The sequence below is a fragment of the Moschus berezovskii genome, chromosome 20 (genome assembly GCF_049115385.1).
Source record: "Moschus berezovskii isolate FMDL1 chromosome 20, NW_MosBer_1.0, whole genome shotgun sequence".
NCBI classification, from domain to species: domain Eukaryota; kingdom Metazoa; phylum Chordata; class Mammalia; order Artiodactyla; family Moschidae; genus Moschus; species Moschus berezovskii.
Genome location: NC_142479.1, coordinates 57,199,324 through 57,219,066, shown reverse-complemented (window position 1 = coordinate 57,219,066; position 19,743 = coordinate 57,199,324). Strand labels below are relative to the sequence as shown.

General features: G+C 39.8%; 1 protein-coding gene across 3 annotated transcripts in view; it reads left to right on the top strand.

Moving 5' to 3' along the window:
• The window catches only part of LOC129538528 (uncharacterized), a 50,938-nt gene that overhangs the window by 12,543 nt on the left and 18,652 nt on the right, over window positions 1-19,743 (top strand). For 2 of the 3 annotated variants that reach the window (XM_088828565.1, XM_088828564.1), the window contains 3 exons: window positions 1,700-1,771; window positions 10,404-10,475; window positions 11,078-11,158. In XM_088828565.1, coding sequence (XP_088684691.1) covers window positions 1,700-1,771; window positions 10,404-10,475; window positions 11,078-11,158 — 225 coding nt within the window. The remainder of the gene's footprint in view (window positions 1-1,699; window positions 1,772-10,403; window positions 10,476-11,077; window positions 11,159-19,743) is intronic. The other variant, XM_088828566.1, reaches the window with a different exon arrangement.

Sequence of the window (19,743 nt, the reverse complement as noted above, 5' to 3'; positions counted from 1 at the left end):
ATATATCATTATTTCCTGTGACTTTTGTAAATCACCTATGGTGTACACAGTTTTGTTATGTGATGTGGGGAGGTAGAGTTCTTTCCAACTTTCGAAGTTAATGGGAAGGGTTACTGTAAACAGCGCTGGACATATTGATTTGACCTTCCCAGGTGGAGCAAGTGGTAAAGAACCCTCCTACCAATGCAGGAGACATAAGAGATGCAGGTTCGATCCCTGGATTGGGAAGATCCCCTGGAGGAGGAAATGGCAACTCACTCCAGTATTTATGCCTGGGGAATCCATTGGATAGAGGAACCTGGTGGGCTACAGTCTGTGGAGTCGCTTCTGTCTTGACCTTTTTCCTATATCATTATTTCCTGTGACTTTTGTAAATCACCTATGGTGTACACAGTTTTGTTATGTGATGTGGGGAGGTAGAGTTCTTTCCAACTTTCAAAGCTATGGAAAGGGTTACTGTAAACGGCATTGGACATATTGATTTGTTTTCTCTTTTTGGAATCATTTCCATGGAAGTATGAAACCACTACTTAACAGAGGTGAGGAAAGAATCAGTCTTAGCACCATCTGTTGACCATTCTCCCTTCCCTGTCCATCACTGCTCTTCTTTCTAACATGGTGACTTTCAAATTGAGGTCAGGATCTTTGAAGCATTTTCAGGACTCCAAGAGTTCTTTGTGGGAATTCTGTGGGAATAAAGTCTTCTGTGTTTTGGTTTTAGTGATCCTTTAAAAATGTATATGCCTGTTCTATATAGTATGAACCACCTTATAACTGAGTTGCAGAGCTTCCAGGTAGCAATACTTTAATTCTCATAAGCTATGAGTAAAGAATTAATTTATGAGAGAATCAAGCTATGAGGTGGAATTAATATAAATATGTGACCAAGATACACTGTGAGTGAAAAACAATGTTTTAAATGCAGAACTCAGTGAAAATATTCACAAGGCAACATAGCATGTGCTCAGATCCCCAAGACTCCTAAAGGATGTACCACTGTTAATATTGCAAGGAAGGGGATTCTTGCAGGCGAGAGAAACTGACCTCTGATATCTTTATAGAGTTTCTTCTGTACTAAAGTCAGAGAGAGAGCTGTGATTGGAAAGGTCTGCCCAGGGACTCCTCTGATGCTGACCGGATTCTTTTCTGACATGAGTGGTATCACACAGGGATTTGTTTCATAATTGTTAAACTGAACAATTGTATATATTTTATGCATATTTTAAAAATATGCAAATAGTTTTCAAAAAAGTTTTACTAGAGGAAAAAAATTCAATGGCTTCATTTGCAGCCCTGATACAGTTCTGTGTGGAACTTCCCAATAAGGTTTGGGAAAAGAGAAGAGGGAAGGACACCTCTGCAATGTTGGTGCTGCCCAGAGTTGGGTTCTAACAGAAATCCTGTGATCTAGAGAGCAGGCATTAACTGTATGATCTGTATGATTTGGTGGGAAGAGTGGATGGAGTGTGTGTGTGTGTGTGATGGAGAGAGATGGACACAGCGAAGGATGTGAGGAGAAAGGTTTAAATGAAAACAGAGCAGACACTGCACCCCTAAATTAAATAAAAATTAGGGTGTTTAGATGGCACCATTACTTAGCTTCTTCCACTTCTTCCAGCTTCTTCCACAGGAGTACTAAGTAGTAAATGGTTGTAGTTATTTTGCATTTTGATTGAGAAATAACCTTTTCATTTTTCAGAATTCTCAGTGAAAATTCTTTGACTGAATTACACAAGGACTCATTTGAAGGCTTGCTGTCCCTCCAATATTTGTAAGTTAATTAGTGAATCATATTTATTTATGAGATCTTATCTATAAAATAACTATGGGGTTCACATTAGATAATCTCTTCAATTTCTTCTACCCATACAATTCTATAATTTTGCAAGTCTGTGTAGGGCCCATGCCCATCTCTACCATTAAATACCTCCTAATCATTTTTTAAATTTAATTATTTAGACAAGATATAGATAGGAAAAAACCCTTTAGTTGTAGAGGAAAAGTGGTAATGGGATCTGAGCAGTTATAGACTCCCGTGTCTATAACATTATATCTAAATGTTCATATCCTATCTGCTTATATTTTGTTCATGACTCAAATCTGACCCATGGTCCATTTTTATACAGCCCATAAGTTAAAAATGATTTTTAAAGGATTGTAAATGAAAAAAAAAAAAGAGAAACAAAGAAAAATATGTGACAGAGACTGTGTGGCCTTCAAAGCCTAAAATATTTACTCCCTGGCCTTTCTGGGAAAGGTTTGAAACACTTGTTTTAGTAAAATGAGAGGAATTAAAGTTAACTTCAAATTGTCACCCACAGGAAAGAAAATATAGAGCACTTCCATTAGTGTGAATGCCATTAATTTTGATAATTTAAGCTAAAACTGGATCAGATGCTATTAAAGCAATGCTGGTTAAACAGAACCTTGAAGGGCCATTGGTATCATCACACAGACATCTTGCTAAAGGAAAGTGAGAGAAAGATAAAACAAAAGAGTCTGAAATGCAGTAATTGGATGCAATCTCAAAAACGACAGAATGATCTTGTTTCCAAAGCAAACCATTCAATATTACAGTAATCCAAGCCTATGCCCCAACTAGTAACGCTGAAGAAGCCGAAGTTGAATGGTTCTATGAAGACCTACAAGACCTTTTAGAACTAACACCCAAAAAAGATGTCCTTTTCATTATAGGGGACTGGAATGAAAAAGTATGAAGTCAAGAAACACCTGGAATAACAGGCAAATTTGGCCTTGGAGCACGGAATGAAGCAGGGGAAAGGCTAACAGAGTTTTGCCAAGAGAACGCACTGGTCATAGCAAACACCCTCTTCCAACAACACAGGAGAAGACTCTACACATGGACTTCACCAGATGGTCAACACCAAAATGAGATTGATTATATTCTTTGCAGCCAAAGATGGAGAAGCTCTATACAGTTAGCAAAAACAAGACCAGGAGCTGACTGTGGCTCAGACCATGAGCTCCTTATTGCCAAATTCAGACTTAAATTGAAGAAAGTGGAGAAAACCACTAGACCATTCAGTTATGACCTAAATCAAATCCCTTATGATTATACAGTGGAAGTGAGAAATAGATTTAAGGGACTAGATCTGATTGATAGAGTGCCTGATGAACTCTGGACGGAGGTTCGTGACATTGTACAGGAGACAGGGACCAAGACCATTCCCATGGAAAAGAAATGCAAAAAAGCAAAATGGCTGTCTGAGGAGGCCTTACAAATAGCTGTGAAAAGAAGAGAAGCAAAAAGCAAAGGAGAAAAGGAAAGATATAAGCATCTGAATGCAGAGTTCCAAAGAATAGCAAGGAGAGATAAGAAAGCCTTCCTCAGTGATCAATGCAAAGAACTAGAGGAAAACAACAGAATAGGAAAGACAAGAGATCTCTTCAAGAAAATTAGAGATACCAAGGGAACATTTCATGCAAAGATGGGCTCGATAAAGGACAGAAATGGTATGGATCTAACAGAAGCAGAAGATATTAAGAAGAGGTGCCAAAAATACACAGAAGAATTGTACAAAAAAGATCTTCAGGACCAAGATAATCACGATGGTGTGATCACTCACCTAGAGCCAGACATCTTGGAATGTGAAGTCAAGTGGGCCTTAGAAAGCATTACTATGAATAAAGCTAGTGGAGGTGGTGGAATTCTAGTTGAGTTATTTCAAATCCTGAAAGATGATGCTGTGAAAGTGCTGCACTCAATATGCCAGCAAATTTGGAAAACTCAGCAGTGGCCACAGGACTGGAAAAGGTCAGTCTTCATTCCAATCCCAAAGAAAGGCAATGCCAAAGAATGTTCAAACTACCGCACAATTGCACTCATCTCACACGCTAGTGAAGTCATGCTCAAAATTCTCCAAGCCAGGTTTCAGCAATACGTGAACCGTGAACTTCCAGATGTTCAAGCAGGTTTTAGAAAAGGCAGAGGCACCAGAGATCAAATTGCCAACATCCGCTGGATCATGGAGAAAGCAAGAGAGTTCCAGAAAAACATCTATTTCTGCTTCATTGATTATGCCAAAGCCTTTGACTGTGTGGATCACAATAAACTGTGGAACATTCTGAAAGAGATGGGAATACCAGACCACCTGACCTGCCTCTTGAGAAACCTGTATGCAGGTCAGGAAGCAACAGTTAGAACTGGACATGGAACAACAGACTGGTTCCAAATAGGAAAAGGAGTACGTCAAGGTTGTATATTGTCACCCTGCTTATTTAACTTATATGCAGAGTACATCATGAGGAACGCTGGGCTGGAAGAAGCACAAGCTGGAATCAAGATTGCCAGGAGAAATATCAATAATCTCAGATATGCAGATGACACCACCCTTATGGCCGAAAGTGAAGAGGAACTAAAAAGCCTCTTGATGAACGTGAAAGAGGAGAGTGGAAAAGTTGGCTTGAAGCTCAACATTCAGAAAACAAAGATCATGGCATCTGGTCCCATCAGTTCAGTTCAGTTCAGTTCAGTCGCTCAGTCGTGTCCGACTCTCCGCGACCCCATGAATCACAGAACGCCAGGCCTCCCTGTCCATCACCAACTCCCGGAGCTCACTCAAACTCATGTCCACAGAGTCGGTGATGCCATCCAGCCATCTCATTCTCGGTTATCCCCTTCTTCTCCCGCCTCCAACCTTTCCCAGCATCAGAGTCTTTTCCAGTGAGTCAACTCGTCGCATGAGGTGGCCAAAGTATTGCAGTTTCAGCTTCAGCATCAGTCCCTCCAATGAACACCCAGGATCGATCTCCCCTAGAATGGTCTGGTTGGATCTCCTTGCAGTATAAGGGACTCTCAAGAGTCTTCTCCAACACCACAGTTCAAAAGCATCGATTCTTCGGCGATCAGCTTTCTTCACAGTCCAACTCTCACATCCATACATGACCACGGGAAAAACCATTGCCTTGACTAGACAGACCTTGGTTGGCAAAGTAATGTCTCTGCTTTTTAATATACTATCAAGGTTGGTCATAACTTTCCTTCCAAGGAGTAAGCGTCTTTTAATTTCATGGCTGCAATCAGCATCCGCAGTGATTTTGGAGCCCAAAAAAATAAAGTCTGACACTGTTTCCACTGTTTTTCCATCTATTTCCCATGAAGTGATGGGACCAGATGCCATGATCTTTGTTTTCTGAATGTTGAGCTTCAAGCCAACCTTTTCACTTTCCTCTTTCACTTTCATCAAGAGGCTTTTTAGTTCTTCTTCACTTTCTGCCATAAGGGTAGTGTCATCTGCATATCTGAGATTATTGATATTTCTCCCAGCAATCTTGATTCCAGCTTGTGCTTCTTCCAGCCCAGCGTTCCTCATGATGTACTCTGCATATAAGTTAAATAAGCAAGGTGACAATATACAGCCTTGATGCACTCCTTTTCCTATTTGGAACCAGTCTGTTGTTCCATGTACAGTTCTGACTGTTGCTTCTTGACCTGCATACAGGTTTCTCAAGAGGCAGGTCAGGTGGTCTGGTATTCCCATCTCTTTCAGAATGTTCCACAGTTTATTGTGATCCACACAGTCGAAGGCTTTGGCATAGTCAATGAAGCAGAAATAGATGCTCTTCTGGAACTCTCTTGCTTTCTCCATGATCCAGCGGATGTTGGCAATTTGATCTCTGGTGCCTCTGCCTTTTCAAGACCTTTTAGAACTAACACCCAAAAAGATGTCCTTTTCAGTATAGGGGACTGGAATGCAAAAGTAGGATGTCAAGAAACACCTGGATTAACAGGCAAATTTGGTCTTGGAGCACGAAATGAAGCAGGGCAAAGGCTGGTAGAGTTTTGTCAAGAGAATGCACTGGTCATAGCAAACACTCTCTTCCAACAACACAAGAGAAGACTCTACACATGGACATCACCATATGGTCAACACCGAAATAAAACTGATTATATTCTTTGCAGCCAAAGATGGAGAAGCTCTATACAGTTAGCAAAAACAAGACCAGGAGCAGACTGTGGCTCAGATCATGAACTCCTTATTGCCAAATTCAGACTGAAATTGAAGAAAGTGGGGAAAACCACTAGACCATTCAGATATGACCTAAATCAAATCCCTTATGATTATACAGTGGAAGTGAGAAATAGATTTAAGGGACTAGATCTGATAGATAGAGTGCCTGATGAACTCTGGGTGGAGGTTCGTGACACTGTACAGGAGACAGGGACCAAGACCATTCCCATGGAAAAGAAATGCAAAAAAGCAAAATGGCTGTCTGAGGAGGCCTTACAAATAGCTGTGAAAAGAAGAGAAGCAAAAAGCAAAGGAGAAAAGGAAAGATATAAGCATCTGAATGCAGAGTTCCAAAGAATAGCAAGGAGAGATAAGAAAGCCTTCCTCAGTGATCAATGCAAAGAAATAGAGGAAAACAACAGAATGGGAAAAACAAGAGATCTCTTCAAGAAAATTAGAGATACCAAGGGAACATTTCATGCAAAGATGGGCTCAATAAAGGACAGAAATGGTATGGACCTAACAGAAGCAGAAGATATTAAGAAGAGGTGGCAAGAATACACAGAAGAACTGTACAAAAAAGATCTTCATGACCAAGATAGTCACGATAATGTGATCACTCACCTAGAGCCAGACATCTTGGAATGTGAAGTCAAGTGGGCCTTAGAAAGCATTACTACGAACAAAGCTAGTGGAGGTGATGGAATTCCAGTTAAGCTATTTCAAATCCTGAAAGATGATGCTGTGAAAGTGCTGCACTCAATATGCCAGCAAATTTGGAAAACTCAGCAGTGGCCACAGGACTGGAAAAAGTCAGTCTTCATTCCAATCCCAAAGAAAGGCAATGCCAAAGAATGCTCAAACTACCGCACAATTGCACTCATCTCACATGCTAGTGAAGTCATGCTCAAAATTCTCCAAGCCAGGCTTCAGCAATATGTGAACCGTGAACTCCCAGATGTTCTGGTCCCATTACTTCATGGGAAATAGATGGGGAAACAGTGGAAACAGTGTCAGACTTTATTTTTTTGGGCTCCAAAATCACTGCGGATGCTGATTGCAGCCATGAAATTAAAAGACGCTTACTCCTTGGAAGGAAAGTTATGACCAACCTAAATAGCATATTAAAAAGCAGAGACATTACTTTGCCAACAAAGGTCCGTCTAGTCAAAGCTATGGTTTTTCCAGCGGTCATGTATGGATGTGAGAATCGGACTGTGAAGAAAGCTGATCGCCGAAAAATTGATGCTTTTGAACTGTGGTGCTGGAGCAGACTCTTGAGAGTCCCTTGGACTGCAAGGAGATCCAACCAGTCCATTCTAAAGGAGGTCAATCCTGGATGTTCATTGGAAGGACTGATGCTAAAGCTGAAACTCCAATACTTTGGCTGCCTCATGAGACGAGTTGACTCACTGGAAAAGACTCTGATGCTGGGAGGGATTGGGGGCAGGAGGAGAAGGGGACAACCGAGAATGAGATGGCTCGATGGCATCACCGACTCGATGGACATGAGTTTGAGTGAACTCCGGTAGTTGGTGATGGACAGGGAGGCCTGTCGTGCTGTGATTCATGGGGTCGCAAAGCGTTGGACACGACTGAGCAACTGAACTGAACTGAACACTAAAATGTTAAATATTTAAGCAGATGAACTATGTAAACAGTACTTTGTCAAGAACACATTAAGTTATCAAAAGAACAGACTGTTGTTAAGGATATCATGCAGGAATTGCATGAAATTAAAAATCTTAAAAATGTTAAAGATGATGTATAAGTGGTATACTTAGAAATGTTTACACTAAATAAGCATATCAGAAATGCCCCTAACTTCACTAAGTACAAAACAAAAATCTCTCCAGCCTCTGTTTTTTGGCCACACTGTGTGGCTTGCAGGATCTTAGTTCCTCTACCAGGGATTGAATCCAGGCCCCTGGCAGTGGAAGTGCTGAGTCCTAACCACTGGACCTCCAGGGAATGCCCTCTATAGCTTCTTTATCCAAGAAGAAATGCTTGCATACTGTTTTTGTTTATTTAGGGATAAGGAGATACCGTGTTCTTTGCTTTAAAAGCTCAATTTTTGTCCTTTGTCCATGGCATCCAACATGTGTATATTATTAACCCTTATTAAGCCAATTTATGATGCTGTTTAACAAGTAGATTATTTTTGCAAATATAAAAGAGTTAAGGGAGATGAGTATATAAAGAATCTCACCTCACCCTAACAATAGTTCTTTAATTATCAAACCTTCAAAGCCTTAGGGGCAACCATTTTCTTTTCTGCCATCTGGGCTCCAAACCTTACAAACACAGTTTGGAGAAAAACAAAGGTAACTACTCAGTGGATTAGGCCCTTCATTACTTCTGTGAAATACTTTATAAGCTGATTATTTCATGTTAGCATCCATATGCTCATTCTTTTTAAAAAATGCCAATCAATAAAAAAGCTAAAAAGGAATATGCTAAGCCTAGTATTGGAAACACAAAGGTGGTTAAGATAGGATTCATTCTAGCAATAAAGAGAAAATAAACATAGAAACTCAAACCATAATGACAAAGTCAAAGTGCAGTGGAGGCAGAAGAGGGAGCCATGAAGTAATAAAGCTACATTTCTTTTAAAACAGTCATTTTCTCCTTATTCACTCCCTATTTGTTGATTTTATAAATATTTGAGTTTGCTTTATGTCCATGCGTTTGCTGCAAACACCATAGACAATGTGCATAAACAGGATCTAACCCATACATTCAAGGAGTTTTACGCTGAGAGAAAATGGGATGCAAAAATAGCTTTCTTTTTTAAAAAAAAGAAATGACTAAGGGTAATGAGAGCTGTAAGTTGGTGTTGGAGCATAGAAGAAGGAAAGAAAGACTTCTAACTGGATCAGGGAAGATGTTTCCAAAGCAATGCTGTTCAAACGGAACCTTGAAGGGCCATTGGTATCATCAGATAGACATCTTGGGAAGAATAAGCTTGCAAAAGGAAATTGGGAGAAAGACAAAACACAGGAAAAACACTTTGAGTACCCATAGCGTTCCAGTGGGGAGAGTAGGAGATGAGAGCCAGGTTATCAAGGGCATTGGGGGCCAAGCCCAGAATATCATGCCAAGCGACCATGTTACCACAGCAGTGCTCTAGGACAGACTTGAGCCTGCAGCAGAATCAGTCACTTGGAGGGCTTGTTGAAACACAAGCTCAAGGTCCAACTCTGTAGTTAATGATTCAATCAGTCCACAGTAGGGCTGAGTATTTGTAGCTTCAATAAATTCACAAATGGTGCTGGTATTTAAGGACTACTTCTGGAAATCGGCTCAGATGGTAAAGAATCCGCCTGCAATGCGGGAGACCTTGGTTCGATCCCTGGGTTGGGAAGAGCCCCTGGAGAAGGGAATGGCTACCCACTCCAGTATTCTGGCCTAGAGAATGCCATGGCCTGAGGAGCCTAGCAGGCTACAGTCCATGGGTTAGCAAAGAGTTGGACACAACTGAGCAACTTTCATTTTCTGGAGAGTTAAACTAATGATCGTGTAGAGGCTGGCTTAGGAATGGAGAGAGCAGAGATAGAAACACCAGTCAGAAGACAGTTATACCTATCCAGGTGAAATGAAACACAAGCTGATATCAATGGAAACAGGAGAGTCAGCTATAGTCAAGAGTGGGTATTTTCAAAGAAAAACCAATATGATAGAAAGTATAATACTGAACTAGGTAAAGTTACATATCAATGAGGGGAGTAACTTCCTTTCAGGTTGTATGAAAATATATCTTTTACTTCTGCTAGTACTGAATTGGCCTAGAAAAACAGAACTAAATTGGGAGGTGTATAAATATAAGAAAATTCCTTTTAATATTAGAAATTGTAATTGGAGAATAAAATCTTTGAGCTCATAATCTATAATTTGAAGAGACTGCAAAAGGTGGAAATCTAATCAATTCTGCTGTCAGGAAAGATTACCTCCAAAATCTATCAAGATCTATAGTTGTAGTTCAAATGGTAAAGAATCTGCCTGTGAGGCAGGAGACCAGAGTTCGATCCCTGGGTTAGGAAGTTCCTCTGGAGAAGGGAATGGCAATCCACTCCAGTATTCTTGCCTGGAGAATTCCATGGACAGAGAAGCCTGGCGGGCTACAGTCCATGGGGTCACGAAGAGCTGGACACGACTGAGCAACTAACAGTCCATAGTGATAGCTGCCTTCCAGGTGATTGTGATATAAACTTAAAAAATGTTCTGTAGTTACATATTTTATTTATAGAGGTTTCTTGAGAGAGGTGAAGGCAGGGTTAGGGACTCTGGAAGGTTCAAATAACAATTCCTAAGGTTTGGAGTTTAGACCAAAGCTACATATTTGTTATTGTCATTCTAACCTCTACTAGTTATTCCTATTAAATAGATATCTAATAGCTAATTGAGGCAATATTTTCCTTTTACTTTTCCTAGAGATTTATCCTGCAATAAAATACAGTCTATTGAAAGGCGTTCATTTGAACCACTTCCTTTTTTGCAGTTTATGTAAGTTACAAATATAACTTCATTATATTTGGAATTTTTAGAAAACTTAATTTTTATCAAATCAATTTGTTACTCATTTTGAAATATTATTAAAATTATATAACAAGTCTTTTTTGTCTCTGGCAAAGATGAGTGTGAGAATTATTACACAGATTAGAGTGAATTGTTATAGAACAGTGGTTCCTGACCAGGGTGATTTTGCATGCAGTGACATTTGGCAATGTCTGGAGACATTTTTGGTTGTTAGAACTGTAGGTGCTACTGGCATCTAGTGGACAGAAGCCAGAGATGCAGCTAAACATTCAACAGTGTACAGGAGAGCCCCAGCACAAGATAGAATTATCCAGTCTCAAATGGCAATAGTGCTGTTTTTCTAGAGAAATAAAGATAACATAAGCATTTATTGAGCATTTACTAAATGCACCACATATATACTCATTAAAGTGTAAATCATATTATCTTCCACATTGAGATTTCTTTAGTGTGTGGAGGGAGTACTGATGTTATTTTCATCATATATAAATTAAATGTACTGCCAAAGGATAAGTGTTTTGAAAGAATATATATTTTTCTTCTTCTTTTGCTTGTGTCTTTTTTTGTAGAAATCTTGGTTGCAATTTACTCACAGAACTGAGTTTTGGAACATTTCAGGCCTGGCATGGAATGCAGTTTTTACACAAGTTGTAAGTGAAATAGAAGATGAATACATGTATAAAACTATGTGTAAAAACATCATACAGTTATTGGTTACCTGGTATAAGCCTAGTATGAATCCTGAAAAGTATGTCTTGAGATCCTTTTTTTTTTCTCAAATGAGGAAACTAAGGTACAAAGAGGTCAAGAGACTTGTCTAACTCCTATGTATGAACCGGTCTGGTTTCCATAGTACTGATCTTTGGCACAGGCAATAAAAGGCACCAAGCAAAATCATTCAAATTAGCACTGTCATGGAATCCCACTGATGCTGCTCCAATATGGGAAGGATCCTTGAAGTTCCATTTTTGAATTTAACTTTGATTCCTGCTCATGTGCAAAGTTCCTAACTGCTTAAAATCTATGCAATGCAAAGCTGCAAAGATCTAAGTTTAGCACAAATATCTTCATGGAACAAAAGGTGTGGATGCTTCCTCAACCATTAGCTTCTTTTAAATGGTAAATGAAAAGGAATTCCTGAACATCCACCACAGGGCTCTCCCCCATCACCTAGATACTTGTTTTTCAAAAAGTATGCCTCTGAAGTGAATTATCTGTGGCCAGTAGGAACCTTTCAGTTATGGAAAAAGATGATATTTTTGTTCAGCTGTAGTGTGAAAAACATAAAGAAAATATATTGCTGTAGCCTAATGCTATAGACTTTTCCTGACTATTTGTCAATAACAAGTGTGGGTTTTACACCCCTTCTGCTCAAAAATTCTGTGATTTCTCTGTGACACAAGCAAATCAAAGTGAGTACATTCCATGGCCAGAAGGGGATTTTCGAGTCAAGGTAAAGAGACTTGTCTATGCCTGGCTTTGGTAAAGACTCTCTTACTGTCTTGTGGTTCAGAAATCCAGTTTCACACAGTTCCTTTCCAGTTAATGAAGGTGTTGAGGGTGTGTCCAGAGCTACAGATCCCTATCTTGGGTGGCCTCCCCCCCCACCCCCGTCCCTGATCCCTACTTTGGGGAAAGAGTACCCAGAGTCAGTTTTTCTTTGGCCAGAGGCCAGAGAGCAGGCTCCTAAGGTCCCTCCGCCAGGAGGTTTCAGTAGCGTCAATACAATGTCTTAAACTCACCACCTTTTCTAAACATTTTATAATGCCAAGAGTCCCTAATAAGAATCAGAGTTTCACTGTGGTTATGCAGGCAACAGGAAAATAAATTGTGGAATCACAGTTGACAAAAATTAATTCATTCAGAAACGTTTATAGAGTGCCATGCCCACTGTGTGTCAGCACTGTTCTAAGTGCTGTGTTGGGGACATAAAGAAGAATAGGACAAGGACTTTGTCCCCAAGAAGCTTCCACATTGGAAAGAAGAAGATGGATGTTGATGGGAAAATATATGAGAGCCATGCTAACATCTATGCAGCAGGGTAACAAGGTGGGCAGGGGCAACAAAGTAGAAAACAGGTGGTGGGTCAGAAAAGATTCTTAAGGGAAGAGACACCAACTTGTTCCTTTTGAATTTCTGTGTTTAGCATAAATGACAGGAAAAGGTAATGAAAGAATCCGAGCTATCTGGTTTTGGAAATAATACTGTACTCCTAAAACTCATTCAAAGTTTTACCATCAAAAGATTGTCACAATATAGTAAGTTTGTGTTGGGGGTAGGGCTCTTTGTTTTGGGCCAAGTCTTTCTACTAGACAAAGCTAATTTGCTTCAGGCAACATTTGGCATGGTGAGATATAAACTTGATTGCATCTCTTTCCAAAGGCAAGATGCCAAGAGAAGATGCTACCCCTCGAGTTAAGTCATTTTATTACCTATAATGACTAGGGTGTTTATAAGTTGAAATGATATTTTCCCTTGCATTAAGTAAGTTTGGTAAAGGGCCCCAGTTGAGGTGGATTTATCATGTATTAAATGAAGCTTAAGCTTCAGGGCTCCTTACTTGCATAAGTCCCTTCCAAGGTCTTGGGAGTGGTCCTAGCAATTTCTGTATTCTTATCTTTGTGTGCTTTTATTAGAACTTCCCAAAGTAGATAAGGTTCAGGCCCTACAAAAACTTGATTCATCAACTGGCTTTCAGGTAATTATAACAGTGAAGTGAAGTGAAGTCACTCAGTCATGTCCAACTCTTTGTGACCCCGTGGACTGTAGCCCACCAGGCCCCTCCATCCATGAGATTCTCCAGGCAAGAATACTGGAGTGGGCTGCCATTTCCTTCTCCAGGGAATCTTCCCGACCCAGGGATCGAACCCAGGTCTCCCACATTGCAGGCAGATGCTTTAACCTCTGAGCCACCAGGGAAGCCCAACTATAACAGTAGGTTTCTTAAATGAAGCCTGTATGTTATTGACAAACACCAGATAAACAGGTTAGCAGTGTGGTAGTCTATTCTGAATCTGAAATCCACCTCAAAGTTGAACCAAGGGCTTTTAAAATTAAGTACAACTTTGTAAATGGCAGTAATAATCATATCTCTTTCAGATGAAATCAGGAATGAAATGTACTATGGAAAACCAGCAGTGGTTGATAATCCTAAATGTTAAGTATACTATTTTTTCTGACTTTAAAGTGCTTCTCCTTCATTCACCTACACAGGTCCAGACTGATGGCTTATTTTTTTTTTTAATTCTTTCAGTCACTTCATTGTTTTTAACAATACAAGCTCCATGATTTTAGAAACTGAAGGACTGTACAATGTAGAAAGGCTATATAATTATCCAGACAGAGCATGTTCACATGCTGGCTTGTCTGTGGTACATCAATATTGTACCAAGAACATAAGCATTATGAGAGAATTAGAGGAAAACCAAAGCCTTATCCCTATTGAATTATTTACCCCACGGTTGAGAATATTGATGAGATGGATGTGGGCATACCATGAAGGCAAATTGAGCTGTGGTCACCAAGCCTCCCAGTCAGCTGACCTTGGTTTTCTTTAGATAGCTGTGTACACACAAAAGTTAGCGCCCTGAAGGGTGTTGTCATCACTTTTTGGTATGTACTGGAATCCTGGCAGCTTCTCAGATTCAGAAAGGCATCAACATTAAAAATGAAAAAGAACTCACTTGGGTCTGTCCTCTGGGATGATTTGGGGTGGCTGGTTGTGGTTTTTTTTTTTTCTGTAATAGTTCAAAAATTTGAGATTGTCACACCTAGCAACTACTCTACTTTTCTTCTCCCAACTGCATCTTATTCTTACCACCTATATTACAACGGTTCTTCTCTCTGTCAAAAGCATAGTAATTCTTCCTCTGCCCTATAACATTTCTTTAATACCTACATCTCCTAGGTACTTATTATGTTCCAGGCACTATACTTACTATACAAGTAAGATAGTATGCCTGAAGCTTTTACCATAGTGCTTGATACATGGTAAATACTGAATACATAGTACTTCACACTTTTATTCTCCCAACAACTCTTATTATCCCCATTTTGGGGATGAGGAAATTGAAACTCAGAGACATTGGATAACTTGCCTAGATTCACACTGTTAATAAGAGAGAAAACCGCTTATGAGCTTTGCAAGTAATTTTCTACGCAACTCTTCATTTCCTTGCAGTAAGAACTAAACGATGACAGTTTGGCTTTGTGTACCTTGCATCTTGAAGTTGGCTTTTAACCTGAATAGCGCCTTTAGAGCAGAGAGCTCTGGTTTCCCTGCGATAATTCCACGCTTCTGGAGCTCTTGGCAAGGCCGCCTCTGGGCATCCCCAGCAAATATGACATCATCACTTCTGAGCACCTACTCTGTGCCCAGTCTGTGCTGGGTGCTTTGCACATGCTCTTTCCCTTAATCCTCAAACTGCCTCATGAGGTAAATGGTACTAAGCAAGACAGAGATGTTCGTTATTCAAGTCACTGTACCAGAAAGTGACAATCAGAATTCAAACTCAGGTCTGCCCGATTCCCTTGTTTCTTTCTCTGTTCCTCACTGCCAGGGACTCTTCTTCAAGGCTAGTCTCAGAACTTGGACAGAAAGACAGATTCACCACTTCAAATTCTTTAGGCTGCCCCCACCCCACCCCAAGACAGGGTTTACGTGGTGCAGCTGGAGGTCTTGTATTGAGGAGCCTTACGTGGGGAGTCATGTTCTCATGGCTCATGGACCTATGTAGATGAATGAAGGAAAGGGGGTCAGCCCATCCCCAAGTACTTCAAATATGTTGGAACAGGGTCCAGGTCACTCTGCTCATTTCTTTGACTACCTTCCTCCAAGGAACCAGTTTGCCCTGCCTACCTTGGGATTCTAGCATAGATAGTTGTGGAGTTTGTCCTATTTGAAATCTGTTTTCACTGCCTGCTTTGGACATTTTTTCAGCTAAAGCTGTTAGGATTTCAGTACACTCAGGACAGTGATGACAAGCTTCAGTCCTCAATTCTTCTGTGTCTCCTCAGTTAATAGAAAGGAAACGTAGCCCATCTGTCTGGACCTGTATAGAAGAATTTGGAGAAAAAAATAACAGGTAAGAAATGTTCCCTTATTTTGTGTTCTACAGCAGAAGGCTGATGCGAAAACATTTGAGCTCTATTCTTCAAATAAGATATATTTTTCAAAACCATTTAGGACAACATTCCTTAAACTTTGAGATGGTCTTTGAGGCTAATAAAAGATATTGCCTAGGGGAATCTGGGTAAAAATATACACATATTCCTTGATCTGTTTGTTTTTGTAACATTTTATAAGTTTGAAATTATTCAAATAAAACTTCTTTTTTAAAGTTGCCAAAAAAAGAAAAAACTGTTCCCATGTTTTGTTCCATAAAGATAAGCTCATGAATCAAAAAGGTAATGGACTAGAAGTCAGCATACCTTTTATGTGTAAAATGAGGGAATCAGGCCAAAATGGAATCATGAATCAAAAAGGTAATGGACTAGAAGTCAGCATACCTTTTATGTGTAAAATGAGGGAATCAGGCCAAAATGGAAATGATCTGTAGTACAGTGTCCACTGTGAATCTAAAACCATTTGTCCTTTGGTTTGTGGGAAAGTAGGTGCTGTAGGAGCCCCCACATTGAGTTGTTGACTCATTCTCCCCTTTGCCCAGACACAAGTTTAGTGAACAAAAGGCTGCACGAAAGACAGGAGGAAGAAACAGGGTAACTTAGAGTGGCCGCACATTTTTATTTCACTAGGGAGGAACACAAGGATGTTAATCTCAGAAAAGGGCTGCTTAGTAAAGAAAAGACAGTGAGCTCACGGAACCAAGCTATTAAGAAAAAGTGAAGGGCTGGAGAATTGAGATAATTCTGGAGAAAGATAACAAACTTTGCCAAATTGTTTTGGCTACCTATTGCTTTATAACATTCTATTTTTATATATAGTCATTCGTGATGACTAGGAAAAAGTGGACAGGAGAAGATGCAAAAGTGAAGGAATTCACTGCCACAGGAGCCCATCAGTGATCTGATAGGTTTTAATGCCAAAAGTTTGTTTTTCAGCTCCTCAAAGTTTGAGGAACTGTGCTTAACCAAACACGTGACACTCACATTTTTTTTTTTTTTTTTGGCGTGTACACACTGCTCTATTTACTTATTATTTATTTGTTTTTGGCTATGCTGGGTCTTCGTTGCTGCACACAGACTGTCTCTAGTTGCAGTGACTGGCTGCTCTCCAGCTGCAGTGCACAGGCTTCTCATTGCCGAGGCTTCTCTCATGGAGCATAAGCTCTAGGGCGCAAAGGTTTCAGTAGTTGTGGCACAGGGGCTCATTAGTTGTGGGTCGGGGGCCCTAGAACATGCAGGCTTCAGTAGTTGGGGCTCTAGAGCGTGGGCTCAGTAGTTGTGGCACAGGGGCTTATTTGCCCACAGGGGTATGTGGAATCTTCCTGGACCAGGGATTGAACCTGTGTCTCCTGCATTGGAAGTGTAGAGTCTTAACCACTGAACATCCAGGGAAGTCCTATCTTTTATCACTTTCTTGATAGTGTCTTCTGAAGAACAAACATTTTAATTTTTGTAAAGTCCAGTTCATCTATTTTTCCTCTGATTGGGTATCAGGTAGCGTAGCGGTAAAGAATCTGCCTACCAATGCAGGAGATGCAAGAGATGTGGATTTGATCCCTGGATCAGGAAGATCCCCTGGAGTAGGAAGTGACAACCCACTCTATTATTCTTGGAAAATTCCATGGACAGAGAAGCCTGGTGGGCTACAGTCTATGGGGTCAAAAAAGAATCAGACCTGACTGAGTAACTGAACAAAGCACATACACAATGCAAGATCATACAAATTTACCCATTTGTTCTCTTCCAAGAGTTTTATAGCTTTAGCTCTTACTTTTGGATATTTGATCCATTTGGAGTTAATTTTCTCATATGGTGTGACGTGTAAGAGTCCAGCTTCATTATTTCGTGTATGGATGTACAGTTGTCCCAGCACCATTTGAAAAGACTACTCTTTCCACATTGAGTTGCTTTGGCACCCATGTTGAAAATCAATAGACCATAAATATAAGGCTTTATTTCTGTACTGTCAATTCTGTTCCATTGATTTAATATGTCTATTCTTATGCCAGCCCCACACTGTGATTGCAGTAGCCTTAAGCTGCCTTTGATACCACCAACATTGTTTCGGTTTTTCTTTTTCCTTGAATTGCCATATAAATTTTAGAATTAGGTTGGCAATTTCCAGAAAGAAGTCAGCTGGGATTTTGATAGACATTGCCCTGAAACCATAGGTCAATTTTGGAAGTGGTGAAATTTTAATAATGTTTCTTTCCTACCCACAAACACAGCATGTCTTTACATTTTATTTAGACCTTCTTTAATTTCTTTCAACAATGTTTCACACTTTGCAGTGTGAATCTTGCACTTACTTGGTTAAAATTTTTCCCAAGTATTTTATTTGCTTTGATGCTGTTACTCATGGAATTGTTTTCTTAATTTCTTGTTTGTAGCATTCATTACTGTTGTATAGAAATATAACTAATTTTTGTATATTTTTCTTACATTTTGTAACTTTGCTGAACTCTTTAAGGCTAATGGTTATTTTTAGATTCCCAAGAATATGTCTTGTGGTCTTCTAGTTTCCCAGGAATGTGTTGGAACATTACAGGCTCTGTGGGCATCTCATTCCTCAGCTTTTCTTTCTTTCTTTATTTTTGGCTGTGGGTCGTCTTTGCTGTGAAGGCTTTTCTCTAGTTGCAGAGAAAAGGAGCTGCTCTCCAGTTGTGGTGCGCGGGTTTCTCCTTGCCGTGGGTTCTCTTGTTGCAGAGCACTGGCTCTAGGGTGAATGGGCTTCAGTAGTTGCAGCTCCCAGGTTCTAGAGCATAGGCTAAATAGTTGTAGCACAGGGGCTTAGTTGCCACACCTTAGTTGCCCACGCTTGTGGGATCTTCCTGGACCAGGGATCGAACCCTTGTCTCCTGGTTTGGTAGGTGAATTCTTTACCAATGAGCCACCAGGGAAGTCCCTCAGCTTTTCTTTTTAAGCTTTTTGGTTAGGCTGTTTTGCCTCAAACTGTTATCCACGGCCTCATACAACTGTCTTGTTAAAATATTTACCTGAAAATATTTTCCAAAAATACCATCTGAGAAGAGGCCTTTTACATTAGGTAGCTTCCAGTCAGGTCAAAGGCAAACCTTTCAAGTAAGGTCCTCCAGGGAACCACCAAACGTGTAAAATAATGATAGTGCTTTGGAAGTGAGGCTTTGAAGGCCCTCCCAGTCCATTCTGCTTCTTCTGGTACCAGAGATGTGGGCTATTTATCAAGGCATGGAGAGCAAAGGTCTGGAACAAGTGAAGTTTCCTCATTTGTAAAATGGGGCAACACAGATCTCATTGTTCTTACAGAAATTAATTTGTTTTCCTTGAATAAATGGTTCCCTGGTTTGCTGCAAGCCTGTTGGTTAAATTTCCAGAGTTCAGGAAAAGTTGATTCAGACCATTTTTTGGTCAGTTTTGTTGTCGTTACTTTTATGGAGGGATGAATTTTCAGATGTCCTTACTCCATCAGTTTTACTGATTTGCCTGCAACATTGCTTAAAATCTCAGTGACCATAGGCTAATTAAATATTTGATCGTGGGAGATAATTAGGGAAAAGAAAGAAAAAGAGAAAGTACAATTCTCATAGAGGCTTTCTCAGATGGATAGATGAAGTTTGAAAAGGTAGTTCTATATTTAGTGCTCTCACAATTGAGGTTAACATAACAGATAATTTTAACCCCTCATTTTTTTTCCCATACAGGTTAAACACAGGCTTTGAGTCAGAACTGAGTACAAATTCCAGTTCTGCTTACTAGTTTGATGACTTAGAACAAGTTATATAACTTCTCTGTGCCTCAGTTTCCTCATTTGTAAAATGGGGTAATAAGTCGATCACGTAAGATTACTATGAGGATTAAATGATAAATGCCAATCACAGATGCCTAGCAACCCAACAGATGTTAGTTGTGATAATTAGCTTTATAATATTCTGCAAAAATATGCTAGTGATTCTTGGGTGGAGTTACCTTAAAGACAGATTTTCTTTCCTTTCTTCCTGTTTCTTCTTGGTTTTCCTTTTCCTTATTTGTTTTAAAGAACTAAGAAGAAAATCTATTCTAGTATTTCGGAATAAAAAACTTTGTTCCAAAAAAATTAATTTTTTCCTTTTTTTTGATATATAAATAAAATGTT